Source organism: Pteropus vampyrus, unplaced genomic scaffold, assembly GCF_000151845.1.
Source record: "Pteropus vampyrus isolate Shadow unplaced genomic scaffold, Pvam_2.0 Scaffold366, whole genome shotgun sequence".
Classification (NCBI taxonomy): domain Eukaryota; kingdom Metazoa; phylum Chordata; class Mammalia; order Chiroptera; family Pteropodidae; genus Pteropus; species Pteropus vampyrus.
Window position 1 is genome coordinate 1,074,789 of NW_011889147.1, and position 20,451 is coordinate 1,095,239.

At 42.3% G+C, this 20,451-nt stretch overlaps 1 protein-coding gene across 1 annotated transcript in view; it reads right to left on the minus strand.

The window, feature by feature from the left end:
• SCUBE2 (signal peptide, CUB domain and EGF like domain containing 2) overlaps positions 1-20,451 on the minus strand; it is an 85,420-nt gene that overhangs the window by 26,086 nt on the left and 38,883 nt on the right. The window contains exons 7-17 of the mRNA XM_011379596.2: positions 19,612-19,728; positions 18,804-18,893; positions 14,740-14,856; positions 13,673-13,795; positions 11,051-11,167; positions 9,346-9,468; positions 8,827-8,943; positions 8,488-8,574; positions 6,639-6,743; positions 4,350-4,505; positions 3,772-3,978 (exon numbers count right to left, since the gene is read on the minus strand). Of these exons, the coding sequence (XP_011377898.1) occupies positions 3,772-3,978; positions 4,350-4,505; positions 6,639-6,743; positions 8,488-8,574; positions 8,827-8,943; positions 9,346-9,468; positions 11,051-11,167; positions 13,673-13,795; positions 14,740-14,856; positions 18,804-18,893; positions 19,612-19,728 (1,359 nt within the window). The remainder of the gene's footprint in view (positions 1-3,771; positions 3,979-4,349; positions 4,506-6,638; positions 6,744-8,487; positions 8,575-8,826; positions 8,944-9,345; positions 9,469-11,050; positions 11,168-13,672; positions 13,796-14,739; positions 14,857-18,803; positions 18,894-19,611; positions 19,729-20,451) is intronic.

Genomic DNA, 20,451 nt, shown 5'->3' on the forward strand with positions numbered 1-20,451 from the left:
TGCCAAATTAATAAGACTTCACTATGTAAAAATGACTATAAGAAAGAAAGTATTTAACTGGTCAGAAGTGACTGTTCTTTGATGTAACTTGGGACTTTAAAATTTATTTTTTAAATGAAATTAGAAAAACAAACAAGTCAATGAAAATATAGGCAAACAATATGGATATTCTCAGAAGAAATTCAAATGGCCACAAACATATGACAGCATGCTCTGTCTTACTGATAATCAAAGAAAAACAAGTTAGAAAAAGTATATATTAGTATGGTCTTTTTGGAGGGTAATTTGGCAATATCAAAGTTTTAGATACATGTATCCTTTGACCTGGCAATCGGATGTCTACAAGTCTATAATCTTCAAAAATATTGGCCATGTGCACAAAGAAGAATATTCACTGCAGCATGGTTTGTAATAGAAAAATTACAGATAACTTATATGTCCACCAATAGGATAGCTATAGGTGGATATTTAATATGGTTAATAAACACTGGTGTCTTAAAATAGACTAGGAAGCTTTAAAAGAAATAAGGTAGCTCCTCTATGAGCATGGAAAGATGTCTGATCTACTCTATAGTTAAAAATAACACATAGCACTATTCGAATTACACTGAAATATTTTTAAATGTTTTTTTCATACATAAACCTATAATTTATTTTCAACACAGCAGCCAAAGTTGTCCTTTTAAAACATAAGTCAGAACCCTGTTACGCCTCTGCACAAAATCTTCATTTCTCACATTCAGAGTCAGCACCCTCACCACCATTCGCATTCCCAACATGATCTGGCAACTGCCCTGACTTCCACCTTCCCCCTCCCTTCCTCAGCTCACATAGGCCTGGACTTCTTTCCAGTGCCTCAGGGGTTTTGCACTTGCTGATGCCTCTGCCTGGGTCTCCTCCCTGACGTGGCTTCTTCCTCTGTCCTTCACATCTCTGCCCAAATGATACTTTGCAAGAACACAGTCCCTGACTATAGTCTACATTTTGGGGAGTATTCTCCTCTTCACCCCTCCCCTTTATTCTGGCACTTTCTATTCTACTTTCCACCCCTGCTTACCTGTTCTTATCTTATACCCTTACCACTATCTGCTACAAGGTATATTTCCTTGTTTATTGGATTGTGGCCTGTTTTCCTTCTCTAGCATCATAAACTCTGTGAGAGCCAAGATTTTTGCTCTTTTGTTTTATTCCTGGATTCCCAGCACCTAGAACAGTACCTGGCGCTATTGGGGTACCACACACTGAACACAGTGGGTGTTCAATAAGTATTCAGTGAATGAATAAATAAAATTTCATTTTTATATGTGCATAAAAACAGACTGAAAAACTCTTGACATGATTGCTTCTGGGGAGGGGGACTGGGAGCTGTGGGGAGAACTTTCGCCTTTACTGTATATATTCTGTACCATTTGAAATATGTACTATTTCGGTTATTAAAAACTAAATAAACATATTTTAAAGGAAAAACATAATAGTTCCATCTCCCCTTGCAAGTGACCCAAAATACTTTTTTTTGGCTCTTTCCTGCAGACACTGAAAATAATTTCCCAAAAGAACTATTTTAGGTTTACCTCTATGGTATGTACCATACAGAGTTCAGAAAATACCAGTAAACCTGATCTTTATAAAGTTCTGACATCATCAAATAGACGAAGAATGTAAGAAAGACAGACAGACAGACAGACACCATCCCTCTCCTTCACCCCGCACACACTGTGGCTAGCCCATGCCATGTGTCCACTCAGTAAAAAGCCATTCTAATTAAAATACCCGGCTCTTCTTTTCACCCATTTCCTCCCTCCAGCAGGAAGAAGGAATTTCACTGGTAATTCTTTGTGCTGTTTCCTCTACGTGCTAAAATCTTGAACACTGCTGTCAGTCAGGGTGAACCTGCTTCGGTCCCTAGCAGGCTACAAAATCCTTCCATTGCTAGAGGGCGCTCTTGAGACAACACACATTGCCTCCCTCAGCAACAAATCCGACCTAACTTAGCATGACAAGCATCTCACTCCGGCTACATTCACACACAACAGCAGCTACATAAATCCCACACCGAGTTTTTTTAATAAGTTATCATGGTCATGAGGCCTCTGTTAAGTAACTCTTGACCCTCATTCTTGGGTTTTTATTTCCCAAAAGCATACTAGTATTGGTAAAAGCATGGTAGTATTGGTAATACTCTCACCGGGAGTTGGTCTACAGGGCCGTTGACACCAGTTTTCCCTGAATTCTTAAGTGGCCACAAAGGCTCCCTGAAGAGCCTACCAAGCCTCTCCCTAACAGGTAGCAAATGGGGCCATGAGAAGGACTGGCCTGTCTATCCCCGAGAGTTTCTACAACTCACCCTGGAAAGTAGGGCAGCAACAGCCGACTCTCATCAACATTTAGGGATGGAAGCTGGAATTCTTAGAATTTTAAATGAGAACAAACCAACTATTTGCGTTGTTTTTACGTTCCCGCCCCCCCCATAAAAGTGTCAGCTGGAAAAAAAGTCAAGACTATTTGAGAACCAGACCTTGGTGGATAGTTATACTTGATTCTACACTTGATTTTAAACTATGTTTTGCCAAAGCAACAGATTTGGGCTGTGGGGCTATTGCTGACAAATCTCCCAAATGAGTACCCAGCTTTGCTTCTTCAAAAACACTGATCCATTACTCCTTGGCTCAAGCTTCATTTCTCAGGACCTGCAATTCGAATGACACTTCAGAAAGGACGTAGGTTTGTTCTGGAGTGGTCTGGTTATTGAAATTCACCCTATTTGGGACCAGAGCACAGGTTTTAGAGTTGGACCATCAATGTGATCTTGAGCAAGAGAACTTAGCCCTCCAAGCTCGTTTGTTCTTCTGTTAAATGGAGATGATAATACCTACCTAGTAAGATTACTGTTAGGATTAAATGAGATAATGCAGATACGGTGCTTAGATACAGTGCTGTACCTGTGACAGCTGGGAACTCAATAATTCAATAATTCATTACCATTATTACTATAAAATGAGACTCACAATTTTGTCCATCTAAGACTTTTCAGATAGTATCTCCCAAAATTGCCCAGAACAGTCTCTCACAACAAACAAATCTCAAGACTGATCATCCCTAGAACCTCTTGCCCAGGTTTCTCTTGCCTAGAACTTCATCAAAGGAATAGAATTGATGTTGCTCAAATGCCAGGTCTCAAATTAATTCTGCCACACACCACCACCACCACCACCAATACACACATACACACTCTAACACACATGAAACTGACACTGCTAGCGGCCCTGAGGTGAAGCTCAGGGATCTCATAAGGCAGCTGAGCAGCCTCCCAGCCTTGCCTCTGCACTAAACTATGACCAGGATATTGTTCATTGCTACCTTCAAACAAGCCAGAGAGAGATGAGAGGAGAACAATGGCAGTGGCATGTGCCTTATCCCTGCAGTCCTGCCCTAGCTGGGAGACCACAGTCATCTGAAGACTGCCGTCCCTCAGACCTTTAGAGGGCAAAACGCCCTCTTCTCATCAACCTGCCTCTTCCTTTCTGCCCCTCAATTCGGCAAACAGTTATTAAGTGCCCACCACAAGCCAGGCACTATGCCAGGTGCTGGAGAGCTCCTGGTCCTGTAGACACGACAGACACCACCGTATACTTCCCAAATGAGTGGGTGTCCAGGGTGTTCTCCAGAGTGAGCCCAGAGAGGGAAGGATGAGCCAGACTTTGGTTACCCTTAGTGTTTATAGAGCTCAAGACAGTTGTTAGCCAGAATGTCCTAGCCAGCAAGGCCACTCACCACACTGGTTTCCCACATGGCCCTGGCCCACTCCACAGGACTCTGCCTGGCGTTCGGATGTTCTCAAAGACTTTCTGGCCACTTCAAGGTCCACGCCTGAGAGCTGGAGGTGAAATTGCTCCCTGTGGGCAGCCTTCCGGAGCGTGCGGGTGGCTTTCCGGAGTCGCTTCTCTGTTCGCTTTACAGTGCAGCTCAGGTCGCAAGAAGCTACAGAAATAGAGGGGACAGCAGTGGGGGAGGACATCAGGCTGTGGCAGGCGAAGATGTCCAGACCGACTGCAGCATTCGCCAACACCCACAGTTCCCTGTGGACAAAATGGGGAGAGACCTGGAGCTGGGTAGCATTTGATACCAACAGAAATTTGTTGACCAAAATGGTAGCTTTGGGTTTTCACGAAGCAGATAAAATCATCAGGTTCCAAACCAATTCAGTTTAGTTTGGGGGTGATAAAAAACAGGAGATACTTCAGTGATTGCACTACTCCCCCTCCCCCCCGAAGAATGATAAAAGGTGAAAGGCAAAGGAATAAGGAGCAAGCTGTGAGAAGCCTGGCACCATAAACTGTTTTCAGACCAACCTGTCACCTCCTTTTGGTTAGTTTCAAGTTCAAACTCAACAGTGATAAACATTTCCTTAGTGGTGCTTGGTCGGCCAGGGGCTCCGGGGACTTGCTTGCTGGAGCTGCATGTAAGGTTTACGTAGCGGAAGCTCTCTTTTACTGAGCTGTGCTTTTCTGTATGAAGAAACAAAATTATCGGAAGCCAAATTCTGGCAAAGCACTGAGTTGAACATTCGCTAGAGCTCAGTAAACATTTCATTAAAACAACTCTTGAGGGACTAAATGATTAACTCCAGATGCCAAGACATTGAAAGCCCTCAGCTTGGCGCATGATAACGTTTTAATTTTGAAGAGCCAGCATTACCTCCTATATAACTTAACAACTTAGCTCTTAGAAATTATTTTCATGGATAAATGCTGGATGTTTACGACTGACCAGCCACATCTGTGGCTGACAGGAACCAGGGTCATCCTGCATTCCCGACTGATGGTTTGCTAAAGTGCACTCGTGTTCTCACAGTTGGTTTCCTTAAAGCCGGACTGTGATGTACCAAGCAGAGTCTGAGGCTTCAAATAAGGAATGAACACAGGAGTAGACAGGAAACCAGCTCCTGCTTTCAGGCAAACAGACCTTGAAGTAATTCCAACCCAAAGAGAAAGCTGGAAAGCACATCAACAGTGATGTCTCATTTTAAAATAACCAGGCGCAATATATGGCACAAAGAATCAACAGAACCAAACGATATCATGAAGGCTTCTAGGATCGGAATGAAAGTGTTGCATAAGGCGAGGCTTTGCACATCTCTGTGCCTCACTTTGCCTGTCATCCCTCCTCCATGGCTTCCAGTGAACCTTTTAACTAAGGATTATTCACCTAAACCAAAGAGCAGGTCCACATATCATCCACACGATTAATTTAGCTCAATTTAAAAAGCTTACTTTATTAAACTAATGTATCATCTGTATCCTATTCTTTAATATACAAGAATATTCAAAGAAACAGTTCATCAGAAGCCAAAGGAAGAGAGAAGCAAATTAAATTTCTCCTCTACATATTTTCCCCAAGATCTATCTTAACTTTTCAAGAGGCTAACTTCAAATCTTCAACTAAACAGGTACTCACTTTAAACCGTTTTTCCTTTTCAATTTTTACATATCTAGTTTTTAAACTTTTTATTTTGAAATAACTTTAGATTTACAGGAAAATTGCTAAGATAGTATTGAGAGTTCCCATACACTCTTCACCAAGTTTCCCTTAATGTTAACTGACATCTTACATTAACACATACATTTATCAAAACTAAGAAATTAACATTAGTGCAATAACACTAAGTAAACTAAAGACTAAGTCTATTTTTAAATACTGCTTTTTTCCCCCCTTCTGATCTAAAAGTATAAATAGTCACTGTGAAGAATTTGGAAAATTCAGGGAAAAAAAATTAAAACCACCCATGATCCTCCCACCCAGATATAACCATACAAATGATATGGTGAGTTTTCCTTCTTTTTTCTTCCGCCTACACTTTTTCTTACATAATTTGGGTTGTATCAGATATACAAAACGTTACTGTCCCTTTTTCCATCTTAACTTTATAACAAGAACATTTTCTTGTCATTAAACATTCTTTGAAACATATAATTAATAGCTACATAATATTCCATCAAATGGAGGTACCAAAATTAATCTTGGTTAGTTACATAAAACAGGCAGTCCAAAGTGATTACAGTAAATATTTGTTTGTACGATTTATTTGAGAATCGATTGGGAAAAGAAGCCTCCCTAATACGTGAATCCTGATTTTTTTCTAATCTCCAAAATTATTTTATGAAATAATACTGGAAATGTGAGCTAGGGAAGAAAGACACATATTGGGTTCTGCTCTTTTCAATTAAGCTAGTTCTACTTGGATGGTATATGTCCTTCTGCAGCCTCCAAAAACTAGATTAAGCAGGAAAGCTAGATATTAAATCTTTGTTCATCAAAGATTATCCCTTCTGAGCCAAATATTTGTTCATTTCTTTGGCTTACATTTCAAGCAAACTGGAAGATCTAGCACTGAAAGCCCATACTGACTTCTGTAAATTCACAGGTTTCCTCAGAGCTTCACCATCTATACCTCGCAAAGGAAGCTCTGAAGGATAACGCCAGGACTGTACAGTGGTGCTAAACTGGGCTCCTCTTCCTCCCGTGAAGAGAGGCCTCGAAGATTCTGAATTGGTCCGTGCCATCTGAAGGGCTCGAGCTTGTTATGGGCCCCTTTCCCAACATGCAGGCAAGTTCCCTGCACCAGCCATCTGATTCCATACCTGGTAATGCTGGTCGCAGACCCTCAGGAAACAGCTCAGCCTTTTTCAAACTACACTTGCCTTCATTTAGCTTAAAGGTTACACTTGTCCTGACGGTGGCGACATCTTCAGAAAGAAACAAGTGAGAGATGTTACCTTCAGAGGCAAAGGAATGGAAACACCAGATAGGTAATGGCAAGCTATCCATTGGCTGGGTCCCACTGCACACTGTACAACCTGAGCCCCTCTCTTACCCTGAAACCAAGAAAGGTTTAGATCATGGAGTACCCATCACCCTGGGACTGGGATCACTACGAGCCTCCTAAGAGCTACTCTTATCCCACCTGAGATGAATCCAGTGCTCAAATATAACAAAGAGAGGACCAAAACCGACCTTAATGGTGAGATGAAATCTGAAGTCATTTCTGTGCCTTCCCGAGAAAGAAGACCAGAATCCTCTGGTTCAGATTTGGACAAGACTGCTGAGGAAAATGGGGAAGGGCAGATTCTCTTGAATAAGCCTGCCCTAGAAGGACAGGGCTGAGGAAGCCACCATTTCAGACAAGGATGGCACTCACTAAATATGGCTAGGATTTTTCAGGGGATGGGACGGAGCAAGGGTCCCACTCCGAGGGCCTCATGTGCAAAATTCTGCTTGCCTCCCACGGTCAGTTTTAGCTACATGTTAGGCCCTAGAATCAATGACCAGGATTCAAACTCTAGCACTTCAACTTGTAATGAGAACTTGAGCAAGTTACTTAATCTCCCTAATTCTCAGTTTCTTCCTCTATGGAAATAGACATAATTATGGGACCTATATTACCAGGTTGTTGTAAGGACTAAATGAGATAATGCAAAAAAAAAAAAAATGTTTAGCCTATTGTCTGGTATAGAGTAAGAACTGAATAACTGTTACCTACATGCTTGTCCATCCTTGTGGTGCCCTAAATCTCCAAGTGACTGTCACTGACAAATTTGGTGAGACAGACCATGATGCTTGCTCTAGCTGTGCCCGAACATCAGGCAAGAGGGGCAGTGAAGGATAATGCTTAAGACTCTGGATCTAGACTGCCTGGTTAAAATCCTGGCTCCACTATTTTTTATCTGAGTCGCTTTGGGTACGTTATTTCACCTCTCTGAATCTCAGGTTCTTCATCTGGTTAATGAGCATAATAGTAAAATTTCCCCAACAGGTTGTCATATGGTTTAAATCAGATAACACAGGTAATGCAGTGACTGGCATATTTTAACTATGCGATCAATATACGCAGACTGTTATTATCCTGCTTTGGGTCTCTAGCTTTGCTCATATATATAATATGGACATCAAGGATCATTTCCTCATTCAGATGTTCTCATGATGCGATCACAGAGATGTCTAAATGTGGGAAAATGAGGCTTCTTAAAAGCTTTAAATTTCATTCTTTGTATTTTGACAAAGCAGGTTCAGGGTCCTTTCTCTGAACAGAATTCTTGCTCCCCAGTCATACCCATGTCTACTTCTACCAACACCATGTGCCCCAGGCACCCATTTCCTGCCAGGCCTTTGAGGTGCTCTAGGGGTACAGGGAGTTTGGGAGACCTGAGTCTCCTGGTCCCAGAGCTCTATAAGCCTCTGCCCAAAATGGTGATTCCCCAAGGCTGAACACATGGCCTCCTAACACAGAGTGGACACTCAGGTAAGTGTCTGTTATATGGCAAGTCAGATTTCAGGCATCAAAGCTGTAGGCAAGAACATCCTGTAGTGTGCTCACGGCATCAAGGAGATACAGAGAAAAGAAAACAAAGCCAAAGCCAAGAACATCACTCCAAGAATGAAGCCCATTGAACACAGTAAGCCCCAGAGAGAACACACAGATTTCGTAATTACCCCCAAAAGCAGAGTCATTTGATTTTTGATGTTTGTTCCTGAGAGGAGAGGGAGAGCCGCAGGTGACAGAGTAGGCATCTTGCAGTCCTGACAGACAGAATGTGTATTGTCAACATGTAAGCAATATTAAAGTCTCTCTTGGTAGCAGCTAAAATCACCTCCCACCCCCACTCCACATGGACCACTAGAAAAATGCCCAGGGGTCTCAAATATTGGCCTCTGGTGGTCAGGGGCAGCTGATCAAAGATTTGGAAGCCTTTTGAGGGTATTTAACTTCTAAAGGCCAGGTAGGCCCGGCCCTGGCTTGAAGACCTGCCCCAGGGGCTGGGACCCACTCACCTGAAGAGAGGTGAATGCCAGAGTGGCATCTGAGGAAGCACCTGTCTCCTCCGCCACTCTTACCGCAATGCAGGGACACGTGGGGTGATACACTAGTGGGCAGGACCCCTTTCACTTCTAGACACAGAAAGAGAAGGACACTTCCAGGTGTGACAAAGACGGCTGAGTTTCATGCAGCAAAGGCCCCAAGTAAAGGTAGAGCTGACACCCAGCGCAGAACACAAGAAACCGGGCTTTACCTTTCCCACCGAGGTAAAGGAGCTACTTGTATGCTATATTTTTTTTTTCCATGCAGAAAAGCAACCAGGAAAATAGGAGTGAGTTCCAACCTACGCAGAAGCACAGAAGGAAACACCAAAGAGCCTGAAAAGTATCTCCTGTTTTTGAACTATTTAAAGAACGGCTGTTGCAGCTGAGGGGAGGGACGATCAGCTGCACTACGGGGCCAATCAGACGTGGGAGAGTGCTGCTGGCCAGTGGTGAGCCCGGTGACTGAGTCTCAGCCTCGGAGCCCCTTACCCACACAGTCTTTTTTATTCCAGTGGAGCTTGTATGCAGAGTGGCACTGGCACTTGTAGCTGCCCACCGTGTTCACACAGATCTGCTGACAGCCTCCGTTGTTGACACTGCACTCGTTGGTGTCTGTGGAACAAAGCACGCTCCTGTCACGGCAGCCCATTACTGACCCAGCTGACACCATCCTTCTCTTGAAGATGGACCAGAATGGGAGATACTCGCTAAACAAAGGGAAGGTGCTGACTGCCTTTAGGACGTGCACTTGGCACCGACTGACCCCAGTCCCCACCCAGGGGATTTCCTGACATGAGCCTCACTAGGATGCTGTCAAGTTCCATTCCTGACCACACCATTCTTCCATTAGAGACACTCAGAAGGGGTTACACTCTTCTTTCAGATGTCCGAACTCATGCTGCACAGGCTTCCAATTTAAAACTCCACCATTCTCCTGGGCTACATACCAAGGAAGACAGAATTAGAGTTCCCCACTTGACAGTTCACATACTTGAAGCATAGAGAATGAAAATGACTTGCACTGATCCCCATCAGCCCGAGAAGTCAAAGGTGGCTCCAACTAAAACCTAGATACATATCTGTATTCAAGGAATATTCTCTTGGAGTTTCTTGATGTACTGGAAAAATATGCTTTTAGCCATGCCAAGAATGTGTTGAAAAAGAGAAGAGACAGCACTAGCTATGGCAAATCACTACTATCCATTCTTCTTAAGCACAGGAGACAAGGATTGGGCCAAAAGTATTTAGGCCAGTGGTTCCTAAATCCTCAGATCCTCAGAATCACCTTAACAACCCCAGACATTCTGAATCAGAATCTGAATCTCTATTTTCAATGATTGCTGAATGAACTTGATGATTGGGGGAGTGAAGTGGGAGTCATTTGGTGCCAAATCTGATTTTGCCATAGTATACATGACCATAAGGGCAAATGACATCAGAACATGATGCTACATGGGCACAGAGCAGAGAGATAAAGTCAGTGGTCCCACCCCTAGCTCAAAAAACAGCTCAAAGCGCTCAAACAAAGCTCACAATCCATTCCTGCTGATGATGAAGCAAAGATGAAGACTGTTGGTGCCCTGCCAAGCCTCTCTGAGGACTGTTACGTTACTATCTTCCGGAAAGTTCTAATGGATAGGGTATCAGCTCCTGAGAGGTCTTCCCATTCTCTGAATATAACTGCATCAATAATATCAACAAAGAATTCACAGCTGAAGAGCTCAGCTCTTCTCTCTGCTTCATTTCACACTCAATGTGTTAAACGGATAAATGGGAGGAGATTTTCCTTAGCACAGTGGTCCCCAACCTTTTTCGCACCAGAGACCGGTGCTCCTATGACAGTCTAATGCCTGATGGTCTGAGGTGGAGCTAAGGTGGCGATGCTAGCGCTGGGGAGCGGCTGCAAATACAGATGAAACTTTGCTTGCTTACCCACCACTCACTTCCTGCTGTGCGGCCCGGTTCCTGACAGGCCACGGACCAATGACTAGTCCATGGCCCGGGGTTTGGGGACCCCTCCCTGCCTTCGCAGATGCTTCCCTTGAGTTGATGGACTCACTACTGTACAGGGACTGAATGTCCCACTCATCTGCCAGTGTAGGAAAATTGGCCCTAATCTGGGGAAACCTTAGGGGTAGGCCCTGCTCCCCTACAGGCCCAGCTTCATCTGAGTCCAGAGGGGCATTTTGCTCACCTCCACAATGGGTAAAGCCATAGAGGGTGTACCCTTTGTTGCAAGCACATGTGAATGTGCCAGGATGGTTGATGCAGCTGTGGTCACAGGTCCTATCCAAAGAGCATTCATCCACATCTGTAATTGTAAAGAGAGAGGGGACTTGAAACCAACTCTTAGGGAAGCGTGGTGACTGCCTTTAGGACGTGCACTTGGCACCGACTGACCCCAGTCCCCACCCAGGGGATTTATAATAACACCCATGATGAGATGAACACATTTATAATAACACCCATGATGAGAAAAACAACATAAACAGAGTAAAAAACTATCAGTTTTCCCACTCATTTGTGTTAAAGAAAGTTACTATCAGTTTTCCCACTCATTTGTGTTAAAGAAAGTTTTGAGCAGCCCACAATAAGTATACTCACTGCCATGACCCTTCTTTTCAAATTCTGTTGCAAATTGTACTTGCCTAAAAGCTCAGTTGTTCTCTCTCACCCATGCTAATTTGCAGGAATGAGCAATCTAAAATATTTAAGTGAAGCTAAATGAGATAACATACCTAAAAAGGACTTCTAAACAATTATTGTTATGTTACTATTGGTAAAACAGCGATAGTAATTTTATAAGCGACGGCAAATCGAAAGGAGAAAACATTTGGATTAGAACTAAATCTGGTTCCTATCTCTTTCTGATCTTTCCAGAATGAGTCTTCTGGCCCCAGAAGGCCGCCGATCCTGGGTTTTAATGCCCTCTGCACTAAAAGAATACATTAACGCTAACATCCTCAGTAACTTTCTATTGCAGATGCTAAAATTTTGTATTTAAGCTCCAAACTGGATCCTCTTGGCCAGTCCTCTGGCTTTGTAACTCCCCCCATGGTTCAGTCCCACAGGGTCCCTCCTGTCCTGGTTCAGTGTGGAGGCATCTCTGGCTTGAGCGAAGGTCACGGAAACTAGCCACAGGAAGCTGCATTTGTTGGTCTAATCATCTTTTCTTCCCTGATCTAGTCTTCACATCTTTCCTGTAGACTAAAATTTCGGTGTTTCGATTCCTCAGCTCTTTGGAGGGTTTTAACAGAGTTACGACTTCTATCTCCAAATAGATAAACCAGGACCAGTGCAGAGCTTAGTGGAAGCCAACTAGACCATTGCTAGATCTCTTTTTCAACACCAAATGTACCATGAGACACTACATTAATAAAAACAAATATTTGGAAAGAACTGGAAGAATAAAAAAACGAAATTAAAAGGGCAAATTCTTGCAAAATCTCTTCTTCCCGAGCTTTTCCCAGAAATCCTGGCAACTTCTTCAGTAAATTTGTTCTGTGCAAATATTTGTACTATCAAGACTGATCAGTGAAAAATGAGAAAAAGTCTGTTTCTTCCCTAGTAATTGATGTCATTCTATGAATTCTGTTATTAACATCAGCCAGTTGTCGAGAGAGTGAACTCGTCCAGTAGCTGACTTTGGCTGCTCATGGTGACGGGCTTTCGCTTTGCCAAAAATAATGAGATCACTTTTCTAATTTCTTTTTAATGTGTTTACACAGCTTAAACAGTACTTCTTGCTCTATACATTATGAAACATTATGTGGAACAGCAAACTTGCTTTCCAAGTCAAATAGAAGAAAACCATGCAATAATCACACAAAATGAACTCGTTGAATTTAAAGGGGCTATACTTAAACTCCTAACAAAATATATATTAAGGAAAAAAAAAAAGAGAGAGACAAACAAACCTATTTCACACCATAAGGTTAAAAATGGTAATGTTTATCTTTAGTGTCTGATGAAATCAGTTATTATTTTCTGATTTTGATTTAATTCTAGGATTTCTAACAAAATTAAATTAGGCTATTCTGAGAAATGGAACAGGAATAAATGATAGCACATTTATTTTGAGAGCTTCTTCCTGTATATCGATAGGGCATAAAAGGTACTCATCTGAAAATATAAATGATGTCCCCCACCCCAAACAGTTTACCACTACCCTAAAGAGTTATTAGTATCAACCACTGCTACCCAGAGAAGCTTCCTTGCCACACCCCTTATGTGGGAGGGGCACATATGAGAACAGGTCTGCAGTCCTGCCCAATGACTGACCATCCTCTGCTCCACTCTATCCCCTCTCTCCCTTTGCCCAAGCACCAAAGCCTGGTCCTTCCAACAAGGGCTCTAACGATGAGACCAACTGGCACACGATCTTGATTATGGGTTGAGCCCAACTTTTTGCTAGGAAAAGGTATGTTAACTAAATCTACAAATTTTTGCCACCAAATTTTGTTTTTAAATCCTTAACATTAAAGAAAATTTTAGAAAAGGAAAAGTTTCACAATCTCAACACTCTAATACAACCCTGCTCGCATTCCGTGATCCCTTCCATGTCTGCTGTAATCACACCAGATGGGTTCTTTGAGGTGTTCTCTAGTCATTCGCAGCTTAATTTTCAAAATATACCTGTGAGCTACATCAGTGTTTTTATTCTATCTAACAGATGAAATAAGTGAAGAACGGGTTGGAGGCTGGATTAATGACTCTGTGGAGAAGCCCAGTGACCCAGTCTCTGCCAGGGTGGGGTTTCGTCTCCTCTGCTCCAACCAGCAGGCACCGCACAGCAAAGCTACGTTTCAGCACATACCTTGGCAAGACTTCTCATCTGTTAATAATTTAAATCCCTTTTTGCAGCTGCAGTCAAAACTGCCCACGGTGTTTTTGCAGAAATGATCACAACCTCCATTGCGGGTCTGGCATTCATCAATATCTGTAACAGGCAAGCATCGGCAAATCAGACAGCAATACTCGCCTCCTATTCCACAAATCCCTGAAGAGCTATTGCGTGTGCTTCATTATTTTCTGAAACAAAAACAGACCCATAGAAGCATTTAAGAATGTTTGCTGATGTTCTTAACCTCACACACGTTTTCTTGTCTGGCTTAACCAGTTTTGAAAGACAAGTGCCTCATCCCCTTGAGAACTCTTGCACTGCCCTTGACTAGCATTAGGGAATAATCTATGGGAAAGAATGGTGATGTCCTGTTATATTCTCATCCTTACCCTTCTCTCTCAAGATAAGATGGCTCTCTTTGGTATACTTTCTGTTCCAGCTTAATGATTAAAGTTATAAGGAAACAGAAAGTTTGTTTTGGCAAATTACACAATGATCAAATAGTCTTAAAGCTTTTAAGTGATTCCTGATACTCAAATTAATTTTATCTTTTCTCAGTTTCATCTGGTTACTGGTTGTCTACTTTTTATCATATTAAAGAAGTAAGCCTTTGTACTCTTGCCCATGAAATACTAGCCCGTCATTGGGATCTCCACACATCAGTAAAAGTTAAAGGTACAGTTATTCATTAAGTTCTCTGGATAACAACCTTGGCTGTTATTTACATAATAATCTCTAGGCTGTTATTTATGATATGCTGATATTATCTCCTGCAAATGTTCCCTTGAACATCTGCCTTTTTCTAATAAGGCCACTACCTGAAATGGATTATCTGATACTTGTAGAAGCTGATCTTCTTAACAGTTAGTGTAATTAAGTTGGTTCTAATTAAGCTTACTCAATTATAACCTTCCACTAGCCCAGGGAAGAAAAGCTTCCATCAATATGAATCATAAGCAAATATGGAATCACTCAGGGGTGTGGAGGGGAAGAGCTGCCTTTATCTCCACACATTAGCAGCATGGAGAGGCACAGGCTACCTTTACAGGTCTTCCCATCCAACTGGAGAGTGAATCCAACGGGACAACTGCAATGAACACCTGTCGAAGTATCCTTACAGGTGCGATCGCAGCCTCCATTGTTGACAGCACACGTTTCTAACAAGGAGGTAAGAAAAAGGCAATTAGCTTCCTAAAGAAGTGATGATACAGGTGGGAGGAAAGGGATATTGGTGCAGTATAAATAGTTGAAAAGTTCGTAAAAGTTAAGAAGGATGGTGGGGTATTCATGGTTATACCCCCAAGTCTCTGCCACCTGCAGATGAGACAGAAAGCAGGTGCAACTCCTCCCACTCACCAAAATAAGTGACATCTCCTGAGTAAGCTTGATGGGGTGACCAGAGGGTAAAGATGCCTCTCCCAGAATGCTGAGCCTTTCCCCTCCACTGGCAGATCTGAAGCCACTAAAACTTCCTGTTGATCCACAGCCAGTAACCTGCTAAGTATGACACACCTGGCAGGCTAGATGTGAATGCAGAATAGGCAAAGGGGGTGTTCCTTCTTTAAACCTGAACCCTCTCCCTTCAATGTGAGTAATGGGCAAAGCAAGAGATAGTAAACATCGCCCACCCCAACCATTCCCTCGCTGCAGACCAATGGCTTCTTTCTTGCAACTGCCAAGTAATTTAGATTTGAAGTTTACCTTTCCAAAAAGAGCTGTCAAAACTATATGAAAAATCAGTTGTTAAATTGCGTCTATAGAGATGAGGAACAATAAACAAATGGCCTCTAGTCCTGCATTTCATACAATTATTCCAGGTAATAGGCAAATGTTCTTCGACATTCATTCAACTGTGAGCATCTAGGCATCCAGAAACCTGATTTTACTTCCACAGCTGCCTCATTGTAGAGCCTGGACAGACAAGCTTAGTTCTGATTAAATATGATAGAACATGTGTGTTTATCTGTTTCTTCTCAAAACTCCACTAAAATGAGACTATGAAGATTTTTTTTAAGTACAAATCTTTAAGGACAAGATAATAGACGAAAGATGTCAAATATTCTGGAAGTAGCATGTCATTGGAGGAGCAGTAACTGGCATAAGCAGAATTCTAAACTCTAGTGGTCTGCAGAGGGGGTACTAATAAATGGTAAGCTCAAGTGAGCCACAGAATCTCAAAGGCTCAGGAATTGGAGGTACTAAGTTACCCTAGAGGCAGAAGTGAGGATGAAGTTTAAAATAGGAAGATGGATTGAGAGTCTGTATAACAAACAGATGAACTATCAGATCCCCTCCTAAATTTCACAGCCAGGTGAGTATCCCTCCCCTGTTTGAGCTGCAGCAGAGAAATTTATTCTCTGGAGAAGTGGGACCAGAAAAGCACTGGACTCAAGGGCACCAGGAATAGCAGAGGGGTAGAGAGTAGCACTGTCAGTGAAAGTCTATACCCTGAAAAGAGAGATAGAATATTCTTATGTCCCCTCAGCTCCCAGGAAGTTGGCAGTCAAGCCTCTGTCCCCTCAGCAGGAGATGGAAGGATTCCTCTCTAGCTAAATTGCCCTGCCTAAGTGAAAAAAAACTATAGATTTTGGTATTTGAAGATCGCCACATGAAATGGCTAAGTCATTGTCTAGTCACCCAAGCATAAAGCTCACCGCCTGACAGAATATCAAAATTGCTTTTTAGTATTTCACTATTAAATATAAAAAGTCAGCCAAGAATCATTAGAAACTTCAAGAAAACCTCTAATATAAAATAAATACAGCAAGTCAAATGAACAGAGTTAAGGAAACTTGGAGGAAACAAAGATAATACAAGAAACGAAAGAGACGTTTAAAAAATTCTTATAATTAATTTCCTCGGAGAGATAAGAAAAGCATCCATGAAATAAGGACAGGTTCCTTCAACAAAAGACCAAAGTAAAATTTTTGAAAATTCTTGAAAGCAGAAACTTTAAAAGGATCCTATAGAAGGATTAGAAAAAGAAAGAAAAAACTCCTAGAAAGTAGAACAAAAATATAAAGAAGAGAAAAAAGAAGAAAATTAGAGGATCGATACCGAGTTACAACAGTGAGCTAATAGGAGTTGCAGAGAGAAAGAATGAAGAAAATGGAGTGAAGAAAATTATCAAGGAAAAAATGTAAGAAGGTTCCTCAGAACCAGAGGACTTGAATGTTCATACTGAAAGGCCAACTGAGTGCTCGGCATAACAGGTGGGAAGAGTCCCATGGCAAGAGACATTATTGTGGAATTTTGGATCACTAGGGACAAGAAGAAGACCCTAAAAACATCCAGAGAGAAGCTTCCCTGGGTTCCATATAAACGATCAAGAATAAAAATGATTTTCCTCTTCCTAAAACAACACTGAATGCTTGAAACAGACAGAGCGCTATTCAAAAGTCTGATGGAATGTTCTTTCCAACTCTGAATTCCGCATTGAGCCACATTCTCAATAAAGGGTGAAAGTATAACATGAAGCTATTTTCAGGTGTGCAAAGTTTTTTAAACATCTATATTTACCCATGTAAACTAACAAAAGAGAAGACGTGGGATCCACTGAAACAGGAGAGTAGGGAAGGAAGCTCGGGGCTGGGGTGGACAGCCAGCCTGGAGGGTCAGGCCCCACGGGAGCAGGCAGAAGCCTCGGAAGAGACTTTTTAAGTAGAAAATGCAATTGATAAGTTAACTGCTGTCTGAACACGTTGAAGAAGGTTTTAAAACTCTGCCAGAAATGTTCAAAAGAACTGGTAAGAAGTACTTAGAAAACTAAGCAAACGAAGAAAATATAATCGTAGCATATTAAATGCCTCGGTGAATCATAGTTAGATATGCATAGTCACACTCATGTAAATACATAATATTGATTTAAATTGTGATAAAACCATGTGACAGGTATGGGAGAGAAAAATGTGTGTGAGGAGGAAGGGCAGGCGCAGAAGAGAGCTAAAATTTGTGTTCTGTAGTAAAAGTCAAAAGCTAATATTTAAAATTGACAAATCAGGAAATAACTGGAATATCTCAATAAAACTGCAAAAAAGAAATAACTATATACACTTCACTTTGCAGAACTATGAGGGAGAGAGAGTCAGGAGATGAAACAACTAGGCGAATTAAAAATTACTGCCTCTGGAGGATGGGATGAGGGAATGGGAACTTAGGAGACAAGGAAATGATGTATTTCAATACAAGCTTAATAGTACTAATTAATTTTTTAAAGTTTTTATGTTATTCACATGTATTATTTTAAGACAATTAAAAATAATTTTAATAAGGCAGAAAAGAACTCAGAAATATTACCTGCTTTGTAACCAATATCTGCTCAAAATCCTACCTGACTATGAAATTCAGTACCTATCGAAAGATGGGTTTTGTTTACCTCAAGCCAATCTTCCTCCAGAATAATATGTCAGAAGATCTGTCTGAGTCCCACCCCCGCAGCCACCACCCTTACTTCTGCTCTCATCTTCAGCTCAGCTGGCAGACCTTCCCACGTCCCCCAGCCAAGTGCCACTCTTCTCCATGCATCTTTTCTGCCATTAACATGGGCTGAGTCAGAAAGAGAAAACTCAGCTGACAAAAAACAAAACAAAACAAAACAAAACCAGACAAATTGCCATGCTAAGCTAGGGGCCACCCAAAATGCCTCTCTGGTCAGTCATAGTTACTCAGAAGGAAGAGAACTGACATTCACTGACCACCCATGAGTCCCAGGCATTGAACTCTGGGCACTTTTGTGTATTATCTTAACTGAGCTTCCTGACAACCCTAAGAGGTAGGTTTTATTACATCCATTTTAAAGAAAGATCAGGAGACAGGGGCTCAGGGCAGTTTGTCCAGGTCTCACAGCTAGTTGGGGCAGCACTAGAATGCTAACCCGGTTATTCTGCCAGTTGGGCCAATGCTCGTCCCACAATACCAAGGTCTCAGATGGTGACTAAACAACAGCAGTGAGTGAAGAACAGACACACCCTGGCTTGACAGGAGCTGCTGACCCTGGTCCAGCTGGTCTGAGGGCACAGAGGTCCCAGGTTCAGGTATGATGTAGTAAGTTGGTGAGGGAAATGGACAATGACAGTGGCCAGGGGAGGGTAGGTAAGGCACCTACCCATAAGCAGCCGCCGTTTCACCCGTTTGTCCCCGTCCGCCACTGATGTGGCATTGCTCTCTGTCACCTCCAGGGCAGTGTCCTCTCTCTCTAGAATAGATGGAAAAGAGCACAGTTCTGAGACCAAACGAGTCAGATTATTCATCGCCTCCACAACCACTTCTGCTGAAATCCCAGACATGAGAACAATGTAAGATATGTGACTGTTCACTCAATAAAAATGAGTTGTAATGAGGCTCTGCGGGAAACACAGCATGCTAAATGGCCGCAGAGCCTTGGTAAACATGGGAAAGGTTTTTGAAGCACACTGCGCTGACCAAAGAGACACTAGGGAATGCAAGCTTCAGATTCACTCCAGTATCCTTAGTCCAGGACAAAGAGAATCTTGGGACTGGGAACCTCTAAAATGCAGCAGGCAAGGATATGCCATGAAAGACAGGACAGGCATACCACCAGAAATATGCCTGACTCCTGCTGACCATAAAGACCACTGTGTCATCACAAACGTTAGCTTTAACTTCGTGTTGACCCATCCTTTGGGATGTTTTGTGCCAGTCTCCAGAACACTAGCTTCAGGAGCAGCCTCGTCCAGGAGAGAAGAAAGGGCTTTCCAAGTTCACTCGAGGAGGATGGGACCACCATCCCAGGCCTACATCACTTCCACTGACATATGTAAAGCAGCATGGGAACTTTTGGGGGCAAACACACAGGAAACTCCCTGCATCTGGTGTTAAACACCATTAATAGTTCGGGTTAGGGGTGGGCAGGATGGGGCAGACCCTCACCCAGTGTGGGAGTCACCCCTTACCGAGGCAGCTCTTCCCATCTGCGTGTATCTTGTACCGTGGATGGCAGCTACACTCTGGGCCGTCAGCTGTGTCCTCACAGGAGTGCTGGCACCCACCATTTCCATGGTTACAGGTCACTGAGAAGAAAATAAATCAATACATAAAGCACTGAGATTTCCAAAACCAGGGCTGTGTTTGCTCCACAAGAATTCTGATTTTCATTCAGCAAGTATTGGAGCACCTAGTATGTGCTAGGCACTGGGCACGAAAGAGATAACCCTGACTCAGACCCTGTCTCTATGTAAACAGATAATTACAATATGAAATGTCAAAATGCTGAATGACAGATCTTAGTAAAATTATACAGGAAGGTGGAGATGGATAGGTTGGGGGTAAGGAGTAGATTTTTCACTACTAAGGGAAATCATATCACAAGATTCTAGACTACTGCGTTTCTCCATCAGGAGAAGTATGCATATTAATACAGCTGTCCTGGGACTCTGGGAAATGCAACAGCACTTCATGTCTGGAACAAACAGACAATATTTAATCCGTATATGTGTGTTAGGATTTCTCTCATCAAATTCCATTTGGTTTATTTAGAAGAAAAGGTAATCAGAGGAAATGAAGACTCTTTGCACACAAGTAATGCAACACTAACAATAACTACAAATGCTATGTATGAATGCATTGATGCCAAGCCAAAATATAAAGCCAACTACAAAATAATTTATTCTTCAAAACGAACGGTGGTTACCTCTGTCAAAGGAAATGGGAGGGAGGAGGTTATATGTTCTTTACACACTTTGGACTGTTTAAACTCTAACATAGACAGGCATTTGTAATTTTTCTAATTCAAA